Here is a 16,583-nt window from a genome sequence, read left to right on the forward strand (position 1 = left end):
CTCGGTGTATGCTCGCTGGACGTCTTGACGCAAAACAAGCCAACATCAAAATAAGATTAGTGGAACGGATTTTCGGTGCGTATTTACTTACGCCAATCTGTAGAATATAGACACAGAAATTGAGAAGTGGAGATGTAATATTGATTATTCGTCGTCCGCTTGTTGATGAAGAAAAACATTTTTATCATTTATGTGTTTGAACTTGTTCCGTGATCAACTCTGTTATATCTAACGGTATAAAAGTAGCTTAGTAATAAGTTTATAAATTAGGTAGCCCCATCCAACAATGAAGAGATGGCTCTCGAGCTGAGTGTTTTGACTTTGAACATCTGGTGAGATTGCAATCGATTTATACTCGCATTTCTCGTTAATTTCTGAGTGAATTAATTTTGCTTTGTTCCACCACAGGGGAATTCCATACGTGTCCAAAGACCGAGCCGTTCGGGTGGAGGCCATCGGTGATGTGTTGGCCAGTGGCAATTATGACATTGTGTCGCTGCAGGAGGTTTGGTCCGATAGTGACTATCAGTATCTGAAAAAGCGGGTCGAAGGTGTGCTTCCATTTGCTCACTACTTTTACAGGTGAGATCGTTCATTCAATATAATCAATCGTTGTTAGTGATAAGGAATTCTAATTGGATTTGTGGTTTTCTTATTGCAGCGGTGTAGTTGGATCTGGGTTGGCTCTACTCTCCAAATATCCAATAGTGTCGGCCTTGTTCCATGCGTGGTCAGTCAATGGCTATGTGCATCGGATACAGCATGGCGATTGGTTCGGAGGAAAGGGTGTTGGATTCGCCAAAATTGCAGTTAATGATCAGTTGGTGAATGTGTATGCTGCCCATGTAAGTAGATAGATGTAAAACTGATTTTAGGTGGAATCGGTTTCATACACGTTGTTTTAGACAACGACTTATTTCTTAGATAGAGAGTTTTGCGGTACTATTTTTACACTTAACAATAGCATTTTTATTTTTCTGTATTTTCAATCCCAAAAATAGACTCAATACATTATTAGGCTTGAACTAAAAGAGTTTCGAAAATTTGCTTGCTCGGAGCGTACATAAATGACCCAAATCGCATTCGAAATTGAAACAAGAAAAAGTTGGTATGGGCCAAGCATATTCATCGTGGGGGAAAAGTTGAAATTATTTTCATGATTTTTCACAATCTCAAATTAACCGAATGTCTCCTTTGTCAATGTTAGTCTGTTAATCTGTCAATGTTAAGTCATTCTATAATTCAACGACGAAAAAAATTAACGACAGAGTAGTGCATAGGAAATATTAGGGTTTACACGAGATTTTAATGGGCTCGTACTTTATTGATATTAAATTATTGCATGGAGTATAACTAAAGGTATTATATCTAAAACGCATCCCTTGTTTATTACTTATGCAGAAAAAGTGAAATTAAGCTGTAAAGCTGACAAATTGAGCGAAAAGTTGATAGTTTCAGCAAGATTTTGAGAAGAAGCTGATGAATTATAGAGATGTCGAGAAGAATCACCAGGAACGTTGAAACTGGCAGCCATACGCGCCAACTTGTGATGTAGGAAGGGGTGGGGGCATGTTGGTTTGGGTTTCAATGCCTCTCAAGATCAATACAATTCGGAAAACATCGATGCAGTTCAACTATTTTTGGCATATTTACGTTGAAAACTAGTGCATTAAGATTAAGCTGAAAAAAAGACGAATTTTGTCTCACTTTGGGAAGCTTCGCCCCGCTAACTACGTCACAAGTTGGTGCCTATGCTGGCAGCTGAGTATATTCTAGAGGCATTTTGGTGATTTTGTTTCGAAAAACCTTTCATAAGTTCTCCAGGGCTCCAGGGCAAAGATTCTCTCAAGACTTCTCTCAGAAGTAATACTCCGCCTAGATGTCTTCCAGGAGTTCCGGCAGAGATTTTGCCAGGTGGCTCTGACGGCAGCAAAAATGCACTCACTCCAAGGGAAGATTCAAATATTACGTCCATCAATTTTTGGGATTTCTAGACCCCCCCTCCCCCCTCTGTCACGCATTTTCCCTATACCTAATACACGTAGTGTCACACTTTTGTAGACCCCCCCCTCCCCCAAATGTTGGACGTAATTTTTGAACGTTCCCCAATGGGAAATTCCATTTGTATCTGTCATCGTGTGCGTGAAGAAGTATAAACAAACGTGTTTTGTCCGGTTTTTCTCACGTTTGCCATACGACTCCCGCCAGGCGGCAGCACTGCGGCGCCGTCAAGGCCTATTCTGGCAGATATACAGGGGATTACTCAAAATAACTGGGACAGGTAAAATTTTCACTTTTAAAAAAATGTTCAACTCGCTGTAACTTTTTGAAAAAGGCATCAAATATTCTCAATTTTTTACTGTAAGTTCATCAACTAGTTGTGTATCAGTGGTTCAAATTTAGAAAAGATCGGGCTATTCTTCACGAAGATATAAAGATTCTTGAAAAGGGTATAATTATTCGATAGCCAACTTTGAGCTTTTATATCTCCGGATTCAATGAACTGATTGCAATGAAATTTTGACCATTCATGACTTATATGATGAACTCTTAAAAACGTTTAACTTAACTTTAAATTTTTGAGCATGAGCATGAGCATGATTGACCGCCCGCGGTTGCTCCTCTGTTATTGCAAGGACAACTGCATTTACACAAAGAACCAACAGAAGATGCTTGGGATTAGCTTTCTCTTCATTGTGTAAATGCTGGAATCCCAATACTTTTCAATAAGCAATACCAGCGCCGGCCGCGTCCGAATGCAGGTCAATTGAGGATAGGGAAGGAAGTGATGACGTGATTCTCGCTTAGGCCAATAACCGAGGAATTCTCTGCGTTACTACGAGAAATCACTAGGAGTTTGGACAGGGGAAATGGAGATGTGTTGAGGATTTCGTCGTGGTAAATGAATGTAATGTTTTGATTCGCGATTAATAATGAGCTCGCGAAGAAATACCCTTCTAAACCTTGGACGACGAACGCGATCTATTGTGCCTCAAAACTCACCCTACATAAGTTATTCATCCGCAACTAAGGAGAATACAATGCTAAACACCGACGCATCTGTAATTTGCGTTTCCGCGCGAGACAATGCTGAACGCGATCGATTCACAAGTATTAACAAAATAACACGTGATAAATAAATTGGAAAGATCTTACCGCATGGTTCTTTTACCGACCCTTTTTTTCAGAAATTCATGCAACCTTTATTTGAGTCAAAACATTTATTCATTTGGACTAAAATATTACAAATGTCGACACCGAAGATGTCGAACTGTTCAAATTCTTGTGTACATGCAAAAAATGAAAGAAAAATATTTATTATCAACTAAATGTGCATCAGGAACTAGTGCCGACACATGACGTGACGAACTTTTCAATATTTGTTAGATAAATACACAAAAACCAGAGCAGAATTTTATACATCCTTTAGCATTAATTATGATAAAATGGAACGAGCTCACCAATAAACATCCTTCGAAGTGTCCAGTGCGTATGTGCTGCAGCATCTTCCACTAACTGGCCTCGAAATCACATTGAACCGCTACAACAACACACGGGTACGACTATGTGCACATTCAAATTGTCGACGACGATGCGGCCGATCCGAATGAAAAAAGCAGCACTTCCACTTTGCCTCCAAAAACACACTAAACCGCCCCGTGCGAAGATGAGTACGCACACAGGACGACGACGCGATGCAACGACGAACCAAGACGGGCTGAAATGTCATCACACAACCGACTCGCACGAAAACTAGTTTTTTTTCTTCTATAAGCACGCACACAGAACGACGACGCGATGCAACGACAAACAAAGACGGACTGAAATGTCATCCGCTGCTGGCATCACACAACCGACTTGCACGAAAACTAGTTTTTTTTCCTCTAAAAGCACGCACACAGAACGACGACGCGATGCAACGACGAACAAAGATAGACTGAAATGTCATCCGCTGCTGGCATCACACAACCGACTCGCACGAAAACTAGTTTTTTTTTTTCCTCTAAAAGCACGCACACAGAACGACGACGCGATGCAACGACAAACAAAGATGGACTGAAATGTCATCCGCTGCTGGCATCACACAACCGACTCGCACGAAAACTAGTTTTTTTCCTCTAAAAGCACGCACACAGAACGACGACGCGATGCAAAGACAAACAAAGACGGACTGAAATGTCATCCGCTGCTGGCATCACACAACCGACTCGCACGAAAACTAGTTTTTTTCCTCGAAAAGCACGCACACAGAACGACGACGCGATGCAACGACAAACAAAGACGGACTGAAATGTCATCCGCTGCTGGCATCACACAACCGACTTGCACGAAAACTAGTTTTTTTTTTCCTCTAAAAGCTCGCACACAGAACGACGACGCGATGCAACGACGAACAAAGATGGACTGAAATGTCATCCGCTGCTGGCATCACACAACCGACTCGCACGAAAACTAGTTTTTTTCCTCGAAAAGCACGCACACAGAACGACGACTCGATGCAACGACAAACAAAGACTTACTGAAATGTCATCCGCTGCTGGCATCACACAACCGACTCGCACGAAAACTAGTTTTTTTTCCTCTAAAAGCACGCACACAGAACGACGACGCGATGCAACGACAAACAAAGACGGACTGAAATGTCATCCGCTGCTGGCATCACACAACCGACTCGCACGAAAACTAGTTTTTTTTCCTCTAAAAGCACGCACACAGAACGACGACGCGATGCAACGACAAACAAAGACGGACTGAAATGTCATCCGCTGCTGGCATCACACAACCGACTCGCACGAAAACTAGTTTTTTTCCTCGAAAAGCACGCACACAGAACGACGACTCGATGCAACGACAAACAAAGACTTACTGAAATGTCATCCGCTGCTGGCATCACACAACCGACTCGCACGAAAACTAGTTTTTTTTCCTCTAAAAGCACGCACACAGAACGACGACGCGATGCAACGACAAACAAAGACGGACTGAAATGTCATCCGCTGCTGGCATCACACAACCGACTCGCACGAAAACTAGTTTTTTTTCCTCTAAAAGCACGCACACAGAACGACGACGCGATGCAACGACAAACAAAGACGGACTGAAATGTCATCCGCTGCTGGCATCACACAACCGACTCGCACGAAAACTAGTTTTTTTCCTCTAAAAGCACTCACACAGAACGACGACTCGATGCAACGACAAACAAAGACTTACTGAAATGTCATCCGCTGCTGGCATCACACAACCGACTCGCACGAAAACTAGTTTTTTTTCCTCTAAAAGCACGCACACAGAACGACGACGCGATGCATCGACAAACCTTTAACTTAACTTTAAATTTTTAACAAGAGAAAAAGTTATAACGATTTCATTCATTTCACGATTTTTTAGTAAATTCATCAATTTCTAATATGCATCCCATTACTTTTTCAATTTATTGGCGGCTATGTTGTAACTTTCCTTCAAAACACATTAATATATAAGTCATTTAGAGGGAAATTAATTGAACTATAATTTGCATCTTGAATTTTGAAACGATGTTGAAGTTTTGGATAAATTGGTGTTTTATTAGAAAAATAATCTAATCGTTATAATTTTCTTCCGTGTTAAGAACTTTAAGTTAAGTCAAAGGTTTTTTATAGCTCATTATACAAGTCATGAATGGTCAAAATTTCATTGCATTCGGTTCATTGAATCCAGAGATATAACAGCTCAAAGTTGGCTATAGGATAATTTTACCTTTTTCTAGAATCTTTATAACTCCGTGGACAATGGTCCGTTACAGTAAAAAATTGAGAATATTTGATGCACTTTTCGAAAAGTTACAGCGAGTTGAACATTTTTTGAAAAGTGAAAATTTTACCTGTCCCAGTTATTTTGAGTAACCCCTGTACTACCGTTACTAGTTCCTGCAGATATTTTTCTATTAACTCATTCAGAGAATCTTACAAAAAATCCTCAAACAATCCCCTCTAGGAACTCCTTACACAATAAGGTACTGTATGCAGCATTGCAGCTGTTCTATGTTTTATAAAGTTCAGATTATCAAATGTTCAGCAAAATATTACTTGAAGTTCGACATGCATTCAAATTGTACCAGTAAAGTTTACCGAAAGTTCGGTACAAAAAAACTGAACTTCGGTAGTCTAGCTTTAGCCAAACAAGAAACTCTTAAATAAGTGTGCTCCTTGAATTCATACAGAGTTTTCTCTAAGCTTTTTTTCCAAGTGTTACTCCTGATATACTTCCAGGAATTGTTTGAGATATATTTTAAGGTATCCTTCCAGTGATTCTTTCCGAGTTTCTACGAGGATTTTTAGCCAGCAACTTCACTATTTGATCACGAAATAATACGGTATTCCCTGCAAATACTTGACCAGGAATTCTCCAAGAAGTTCTCCTCAAGGAATTTTTTTTAACTCTCAGCATGAAATTCTCCAAATAGTCCATGACAATTCCACAAGGAGTTCTGCCAGATATTCTTCGAAGAATTGATCCACGAAATTTAAAGATCTTTTTCAAGAAATCCTTCTAGAGGTTTCTCCAGGAACTCCTACAGAAATTTCTCCAGTCAGTTGTTCCAAAATTCCTCAGAGAATTTATCTAAGAATTCTTCCAAGAACCTCTAGATATGTCCGTCCGAAGTCCTCTAGAAGCTCTTGCTACTACTGTACCGGGATTTGCTCCAGGAGTTCCTCTAATGATTCCACCAAGAGGTCATCTGGAGATTCATCCAAGAATGCCTTTGTAAATTCCTGCACAGATTCCTAATAGATTCTTTGGAAAATTTCCCAAAGAAATCAATAGTAAAATTCCAGGTACTCTGAATAAATTCCTTGAAGACCACTGGGCGAGGTCTTGAAATAAATTATGGAGGAATATCTAAAATATTTACTGGAGGAGCTTTTCAACAATTTCTACGGGGATGAACCAGCCTCGGGCTGAAATTCCCCATAATAAAAAGTCAATAATAATAATAATTCAACAATTTCTGAACGAGTTATTGGGAAAATATCATGAGAATTACTGGATGAAATGTCTAAAGATTTTCTGGAGGATTTTTTGAAGATTTCAAGCAGTGTTGGTAAACTCACACTCAAAGCACACTCATGAGCCGCTCCTGCGTGAGCAAACTCGCGCGCGATTCTGAATCGTTTTCTCACGCGCGAGTTTTTCATGCAAAATCTCGCTCTCACGAGTCAAGTGCCAAAATCTCATTTGCTTGTAAAACGAATTCAAATCAATTTGAACGACATTCAATGTTGTTGTACGCTAGATATGCTTTTGTTCTATCATGCAATCCTATAAACTTCGATGTAAATAATAACAACACCAAGAAATAAAGCAATGAGTGAAATCACGAGTTAACGCATGCTTGATTTTTTCGGCGGTGAGATTGGCGAGTCAAGAATCGCGCGTGAAACAACTCAACCATGAGATTTGAGAATTTGAGTTTTTTTCAACACTGATTTCAAGTAGGAATCTCTAGAATAAATCATAAAAAAATCGGAAGAGTTTTTGGAAAAAATCTCTAGAGTAATTCCTGAATGTATCTCAGCAACAACTCTAAGAGGAAGCTCTAAAGCATTTACTGATTGTACGATTGGAGGAATTCATGATGGAAGTTTTTGGGAAACTTCTAGAGAATCACTATAGAAATTCAAGTTCGAATTTCCGAAATATTCTCTGGAAGACTCTGGAAGATTCACAAAAAAAAATATAGCAGAAATCTTTGAAGTTTATATTCGATTTTAATCTTACCGGCATCGATCGTAGACAGTGGAGGAAACTTATTCTTCTCTGACGAGGAAGACAGTGGGAATTAACTCGACGAAGACGAAATACATGATTGCGGGCAGCGACAAAGGCAGACGCAGTGGCGCAAAATCTCATTTCAAAATTGAGCCTAATTAAGATTTTTTTCTTGGAAACGCTCCCTCCATAAATTATTTGTTCACGAAATTGTGATGGAGGGGCATACTTGTACCTTTTTCCATATAGAAGTCCATGTTCCGCAGGAATTCTTATAAAGATTACATCGAGCTTTGTTTAGAATATATTCCTACCCATATACTTCTCTAGAATTTTCTCCACGATTACCCCCAGGGATACCACCAGACATTCCTTTAGATGTTCTCTCAGGATTTATCTAAATTTATTGTTTTTGGAAAAAGATTCTCGTAGGCTTTTTTAGAATGATTGCAGCCAGAATTCTTCCAAAGATTCCTCCATGTATCCCTATGGAGTGCCTTCCTCTAAATTCTTAGAAGATTTTTTTTGGGTCTTGTTAGGCAATTAGTTAACTATCTAAAGAAAAATTATGTTTTGAACTCTCTATTAAATCTATTTTGAATTTGTTATTCTACTTAAAATTAAGGCACCATTATAAACATTGTACCCTACATGAATTGAAAGCAATCTAAAATAACTATACATATAGCTATCTACATGATAACGAATCATTTCAACCACACTCCACACACTGATAACCCAAATGTATTGCCAGTCACCTCCACACAATATAGGTAGAACCAAACACAGTCAGGCTAGTAGGCAAGTGATGAGAGATTCTGTTTTATATAAATCAGTTGAACACACTCTGTGATCGCGGTAAGACCGATTTCTAAAACCGTGGTCCGAATAGATCAAGTGCATCAAACGGTCGGTTGTGAGTTGGCATTCCGAGGCCTCCCCCCCGCGTATCGTTCGTCGCGATTAGTGTTGATCGTTGGTGATAGAAGCCCGAGCATAGTCTAACAACAAAATGATAGCAAATCGAAAACACGATTTGTAATCAGCAGCAAATTGATATCATGTTTTGATATCAGATTATCTTGATTAATTTCGATTTCAAATTTTGATATCGTTTTGCTGTCATTTAAAATTATTACAAATATTTAAGTTTTTGTGTTATTTCAAAACTTCTAGGCGACCTTGTATAAAGCATCTAATGATATACCATCAGTGCAATTAACGTATTGCATTTAGGTTTTCATATTATTCGAAAAACTCTACATTTAACGATTTTTCCATTTTTTCGCACTGATAGCAAAAACAGTAATCAATTTGCCATCACTGATAGCAGGAATTGTTTTCAACTTGCTCTCACAGGAACATTTTTCTGCTTTCATTTTTGATGTTTTAACCGTTAAAACGACCAAAACGACATCAACCTGAGTAATCATAATTTGCAATATCACAACATCAAAATTTGTTTTCGATTTGCTGTCAGACTTTGCTCGGGAGGTGTGCCTTAATTGCCCTTCGGAGTGGAAGACCAACAAGCTTCGAATGCAGTGAATTAGCTCAGCGCTTTAGTGAAAAAGTGGAGCAATTCATTTGTGCTACCGCAAGGAGTTTTCGTTGCATGCGCTCGTGTTTCCCTAGTATCGGCTAGCCCATTCCAGTAGCGCAAGTGTGGTGATTTGGTCCCGTGCGGCAAACAGCCGTAAGAAAGCCTGTGGACGACCGGAAAATTGTGAGTATCCCGAACAGGTCTCAAGAGTTTCTCAGAAAAATTCTCAATAGATGCATCTGGAATCTAGTCCACAGGTATCTTCTGAAATTCCATTAGAAATGTCTTCAGTATTTCCTTCAGTGATTCTTAAGGAAATTCCTTCAAAGATTGCTACAGAAGTTCATGCAAGTTTTCTTTAATGTAATCATTCGAACATTTCAGAAAGAATTCCTCCAGGAATTTTAACAGAATTTGATATATCTCCAGGAATTCCTCTGGAATGTATTGAAAATAAAAAAAAAATCTTTTTGGATTTTTTCCAAAAGTTTTTTCAGGAACCCCTCCAAAGATGTTTTCGTGAGACGGCATTCCACGAGATCGTTTCTCACAGAGATTTGGAGATTCTTTCAGAAATTCCTCAAGACTTTCCTTTAGGATCTGTTTCAGAAATTTTTGTTGGGATTTCTCCATATGCTTCTTTAGATGTTGCTCTCTATATTCTGGAAATTTCTTAGTCATTTGTTTGACAATTCCTTTAGAGTTTTCTTAACTTTCTTCTGGAAGTTCCACCAGGTGTTTCTCTAGAAGTTCTTTTAAAAATTCCTCCAGGGATTATTCAGAATTTGTTCAGACCTTTTTTCAGGGTTCTTTCAGAAGAAAAAATCCTGTGATGCTCCAAGATTTTCTTGTCAATTTGCATAAAAAATACTCCAGAATATATTTTTTTGGTATTTCACTAGGATTTTTTCATGAAATTCGTCTATAAATACCTGCAGAGGGTCCTTCAGTTCATTCAGGTATTTTGTTAAAGCTAACTTTAAAAAACTGAATTAATCCACCTATGGTGAACAGAACCCTTCTTACACCTATTGAAATTATTGTTGTATTATTCGTATGTAAGATTGTGATTTTTGACCATTCTAAAAAATATTGTACTACTCCCTAGCACTCTTTGAAATATATCTCGGTAGCCGAACGTCCAATCAAAATAAAATTCAATAGCGTTCTACTAGGATGTAGTCTAGGATGTAGTAGCTTTCATTTGCTTCAAAGAGAACTCAAATCGGTCAACAGACGGCTGAGAGCCGTGAGTGACATTTTTTTGTAACATACATACATACACACACACACATACACACACACACACGCACATACAGACATTTGCTAGATTCGTCGAGCTGAGTTGATTGGTATATGTGACTCGGCCCTGCGGGCCTCGGATCGAAAGTCGGTTTTCCAAGCGGTATTTATACCCTTCTTATGGGTGTAAGAAGGTAAAAAATATTTATGTTTTTCGTTTATTTCTTCCAAAAAAATCCTCCAGGATTTTCTGCAGTAATCCCTAGACAAATTTCTCTGGGAATTTTTTCAGGAATTTTTATGCAAATTGACAAGAGAATCGTTGGAGAAAATCTTGGAGCATCACAGGATTTTTTCTTCTGAAAGAACCCTGAAAAAAGGTCTGAACAAATTCTGAATAATCCCTGGAGTCCCTTCAAAAATTGTATAAGAATTCTAAGAATACTTCCATGAATTCCTTCACAAAATTTTCCAGATCTCCATCTGAAGTTTATCGATATTTTTTTAAGAGATTTCTGATATAATACCCCACGGGTTCTAGAGTGTCTTCAGAAGTTTTTTTCTCGGAATTGCGGAAGTATCTGAAGAAGTTTCTTCAGGTATTCTCCTAAGCATTAAACCAGGAATTCGTCAAGTAACGACTTTAGAAATTGCCTAAAACATTCGTATTCAAATTCCTCCCGGATTTTTTCTTGAATTTATTATGGAGAACTTCAATAATTTTTCAAGGGATTCCTTCAGACAATTCTCCAGGGATTTCTTTACAGATTCCGTCAGAGAATAATTCCTTTAATGTTTTTAGCACTTTCATAAAGCATTTATGAAAACAAAGATCTTGGAGGAATATCTGAAACAATACCTGCAGAAACCACAGCAGTATAAAAAAATACCCTGTTGAAATTCTTCAGGAATCCCTGTAAGAATTTTAAAGAAATTTTTAGAGAAATTGACAATTAAAATTTTTGTAGAAACTCCCCAAAATTTTGGAAAAATTCATGGAGAAGAAGTTTTTTCAGGTAATCATCCAGGCATTAAACAAGGAATTCCTCAAGAGATAACTTCAGAAATTGCCACAAAAATTTGTATCCAGGAATTCTTGATTTCTTCAAGAAATATCCAAAGCTTTTTATGGGATTCCTTCAGAAAATTTACTAGTTATTTCTTCATAAATTCTTTCAGAGATTAATTCCAGTATTTTTTGTGCACTTTCAGAAAACACTTTTCAAAAAAAAAATCCTCGAAGGAACGTCTGAATGAATTTCTGAAGGAATCTCTGGAAGGAAGTGTACCCAGAAGATATTTTTGGCGGAACCATAATAGCAACAATAATATCTGTAAAAATTCTGCAGGCACCCTCGAAGAAATTTCTCACGCACATCTTGGAGGAACCCTTGAAAGATTTTCCGAACGAATCTCTGTAGGATTTTTAAAGACATTTTTAGATATTTTTTTGAAAATTTTCATGAAAAAACTTTCTAAGATATCCCTTGCAAAAATTTCTGAGGAAATTTCTATAATTGTGGTGAAATTTTTGGTGATGTTTTTGACGGAATCTCTGAAAAAATTAAAAAAAAACAATTCAGGAGAAACTCCTCGGAAAACCCTAGTTGGAGTTTGTATAAAAAATAATTAAGGAATGTTTAGGAAAATTTCTGCAGATATCTTTCAATAAAAGTCTTGGAGCAATTCTAACAGTATTCTTGGAATTATCTGTAGACGTTTTTCTGAATTATTTTCCTGAAAATAAAATTAAACTCTTGGTGTATTTCTACTGGAATTCCTGCAAAAATGCCTGGGAAATACTTCTGTGTAAATTCCTCAAGGAAACTGTGGTAAAATTCCAAGATATATCATAAGAGGAAATGTAGGAGACATTTCTGGGAAGTATCTGGAGGAACATCTGGAGGGAAAATACATGGACAAAATCCTGAAGATATCTCTCTATGAACTGTTGCATGGATCTCAGGAAGAATTCCTGCATAAATCTCTGAAAATAATAATGCAAGAATCTATAAAAAAATTTCTGTACACATTCTTGTGAGTATTCTAGAGCAATTTCTGAACAAACCACTGATGAAATTGTCCGAATTTCTGAAGGAATGTCTGGACGATTTTTAGACAAATCCAATGGAAAATAATATGAAAGAATTTTTGAAAGAACTTTTTTGAAGGTACCCCTGAGGATTTTTTTCAGGGAATATCGAAAAAAAGCCCTGGAGATATTTGTCAAAGAATCCTTGGTAGAATTTCTTAAGAAACCGCTGGGGAAGTTTCTGAGAGATTCCTAGGTAGATTATAATTCCTGTAGTGATTTCTGAAAGAATTCATTGAGAACTTTTAGAAAGAATCCATAGGAGATTTCATGAAAAAAAAAAAATCATGGACAATTTGATAAAGGATTTTCATTAAAAAAAATCCGAAGGGATTCCCAGGAACATTTTTAAATAAATCCCTGGAAGAATGTCTTAAATTTTGAAGGTGTCTACGGCAGATTTAAGGAACGTTTCTGAAAGGAGGAATTCTGAACTTCAGATTTTCTGAAAAAACGGCAAAACGCATTTCCGAAGGAATTCATGAATGCTTCCTAAAGATATTCTCGCAGAAATCCCCAAATGCATTTCAGACAAAAAGGCTGGAGGAATTTTTAAAGAAATACCTGAACATTTTTTAACAGCAATTCCTGAAAAATTTCTTAAGATTTCTGTGCATGGTTTTCTAAATGAATCCTTCGATGTATTTTTGAAAATCTCTCATAACTTTTGAAGTAATCACTAAAGTTTTTCTGAAGAAATTCTTGGAGAAATTTTGGAAGAAAATTGAAGAATATGAAATTTGAAACTGAAAAAATCCCGGAGAAAATTCCCGTTTTGAAGAAGACTTTTTAATAAAGAGTCCTTAGAGAAATTTGTGAAGTTATACTTGAATAAATCCCGGGACGATTTTCACGGACAAAACAATGCCTGATATATTTCTTTAAACTATTTGGTAGGATTTTTGGAGGAATCCCTAGTCTTGATGCATTTTTATTGTCAAAATTCTGGGGCATGCGAGATGAAAACGCAAAAATTCAAATAAGAAACGTTCGCTCGACATGTTATGTATCTCTGCGAATGAGTGTAATCAGTTTCGTACCTTTTAATTCCACCCTAATTGCTTATCCTTTGACAGATACGCGTATTTCGACTACCACTTGTAATCTTCCCCAGTGTCAGTTATCAGTTATGGATAACTGCCACTGAGGAAGATTACAAGTGGTAGTCGAAATACGCGTATCTGTCAAAGGATAAGCAATAAGGGTGGAATTAAAAGGTACGAAACTGATTACACTCATTCGAAGAGGGTATTCTGCTTAGAGTGTTCGAAAAGTCGGTACAAGTTGTATCTCTGACCAAGTGCCACCGATCGGTAGAGCCAAAAATATCGCCGAACAACAGTCTAGGGTACATAGACTAACTACTATTTCCTAACCGTTGAAGACCAGGTCGTTAGGCAAGAAGATCGTCGTTGTGATTGTGTTGTTCAACAATGGCTCTCTGCTAATTTCAATTTCTGTTCAATTTCTCTTATAGCTCTCTTGGGTATCTATCCACTGTTTCCTTTCATTACTTTTCTTACTCCCTCTTACTTCGAGTAGTATTCATATCACCGAAAAAACCAATTAAAGTTAATTATGTTTCTCCTTTCTAATGTTTCTCCATTTCCCATAGCTGCATGCCGAGTACGACCGCAAATGCGACGATTACATGGCCCATCGGGTGATCCAAGCGTACGACACTGCCCAGTTCATCGAAAGCACCCGGGGCAACTCGGTTCTTCAAATACTGGCCGGAGATCTGAACACCGAACCGGGTGATCTGGCCTACCGGGTGCTTCAAACCAACTCCAAGCTCACCGATACGGCCGATCGGAAAATGTATGCCGCCGGGTTACTGGGAACGAACGAGATCGGCCGGAACAGCTACACCGATCCGGAAGCAGCCAAAAAGTATCCCCAGGGAAAGCGAATCGATTATATTATGTATCGATTTGGGGAACATTTTGAGGGTCGTCTGTTGGAGCATCGTCTTCCATTGCCGGATCGCATTCCCGGGAAGGACATTAGCTATTCGGATCATGAGGCCGTCTATGCCAAGATCATCTTGAAGAAGGCGAGTTCGTCAGCTATCCATAATTTGATGGCATGTGGTAGTGGCGAGGGGTTGCATGGGAAGTGCGATAGCAATGATCAGGAAACGATTCTGGCTCTGCGGGAAAGTATTGTTATTTGTAACGAAAGTATGAAGCAGCTGGAATCGCACAAGCGAAGCTACACGCTAATGGCGATCGGGGTGATTATCGTTTTGCTCAATATGCTCGAACTGGAAGCTCCCTATGGATTGAAGAGTGCGTATTTGCTGTTGAAGTTCTTGTTGTGTGGGTTTGTGATTTTCTTCGTCTTTATGGCGACGATATGGAACGTGATGGAGAAGCATGGGATCCTGGCTGGGAAGCTGTCCATGGAGATTGCGCTGAAAGGGTACAAGGATCTGGGGTTGGCCGAGCGCCATGGAGCAGGTGCTGATGTTGCTCATTAGTGTTTACTGTAAGAATGGCACGTTGCAAATGACAAAGTAGTATTTTCAAATGTAGAACTATGCATTTGATGCATCGCACTGATTTTAACGTTTTATGTCTTGGTTTTAAGATTGTAGTGCAATCGTTTTTTTAATATAATTGACAAATACAAAGCAAAAAATAATCTAATAAAATATACAGTTTACACTATGAACGAACACTTCTATCTTCAAAAGACCTCACTTATTGGACCCCTAACAAGAAATCCAAACGTATCATTGCTCCAACTTTGTCATGGTATTTTACAAATCTATTGCAAGTATAAAAATTTCTGCTAGCCTAATTCGTTGCTAAGATGAAATTTGAAAGAAAGCCGTTTATTACCCACTATGCCATGCTAAGGATTTAGACTGTAGTATTTTCAACTAGGAGGGGTGCTTTTATTCTTGTTTTGTTCCGATTTCAACAAAACACTTGTGAAACTTCAGTTTCCATTTCAGTCTCGTGATGTGCGGAATACAGAAGGTCCACTGACGGAGGTTTTGCACTACCCCCCAAAGCAATGTTGTGCTAAATCCGAAAAAAAGTTGTTGATTTGTTGTTGAGGCAGATGAAATTCCATAAATGAGCGTTTGATTCATAGTCATGTCCATCCTCACGTGATTTGATAATAATCACACGTTGCTCTGGACACAAAGTTACTAGAGATAGGATAGGATGAATTTTGACGATTAATCAGTTCTGACACTAAGACGCTACTATACGAACATTCGACAGTACGTAATGTTTTAATAAGTCACGTTTTGTTAAAATGCATCAACTGAACCGCATGCCCCCCTCACCAACGGCAATGCATTGCGGGGTCATCCTCAATGACAATGACTTCCAAAGCGGAGGAAAAACTTGAGACCGACCATCTAATTTGTTTACAGCTCCGATCACACCAGATAATGACAAATTGTCACACTAAATACTACCGTTTGTACCAGCGCCGTCGGTCGCCGGGTTCCAATCTTGACACGTGTAAGTCGTTGTCAGCCGCGGCAAAACGAGTCGCATCTGTTAATTACCAGCCTGTTTCTTTTTGTGTAGTTGTCATGAAACGTAACTCTGGCTGGAATCGCGCAAAATTAGATAAGCAAGATCAGGTCAAGTACACTCAAGGAGCGCGGTGTGAAAAATAGCACTTGTTCGTGATTATTAGCATGGCAGCAGCAGCAGCTGCAGTGATTCCCTGAATGATTCATCGGAACAAACTCTGCCGTAGTCTCGATTGCACTTCGATTCCATTAGGTGCATCTTGTTGGGTATTGCACTCGTATAAATATTGACTTGAAGAGTAGTCGAAGAAAAACAATGAGATATATTTCACTAGAATCGATTATGCCTCAGGCAGTTTGTGGAAGGTAGAATTTCTATGCAATTTCGCTTGTGTCGTAGGTCCACTAGAGCGTGACTTGCATATTTTAGCACCCGTTTATTGTTTCTGGTC

The 16,583-nt window shown here is 38.5% G+C and overlaps 1 protein-coding gene across 1 annotated transcript; it reads left to right on the forward strand.

Moving 5' to 3' along the window:
* Positions 1 to 15,434, forward strand: LOC109421461 (putative neutral sphingomyelinase). Its single transcript, XM_019695955.3, has 4 exons — positions 1 to 332; positions 409 to 582; positions 662 to 845; positions 14,245 to 15,434. Exons 1-4 carry the CDS (start codon positions 295 to 297, stop codon positions 15,109 to 15,111), a joined length of 1,263 nt encoding a protein of 420 aa, XP_019551500.2. The 5' UTR covers positions 1 to 294; the 3' UTR covers positions 15,112 to 15,434.
* Positions 15,435 to 16,583: the final 1,149 nt, after the last annotated feature.

Source organism: Aedes albopictus, chromosome 2 (genome assembly GCF_035046485.1).
Source record: "Aedes albopictus strain Foshan chromosome 2, AalbF5, whole genome shotgun sequence".
Taxonomy (NCBI): Eukaryota; Metazoa; Arthropoda; class Insecta; order Diptera; family Culicidae; genus Aedes; species Aedes albopictus.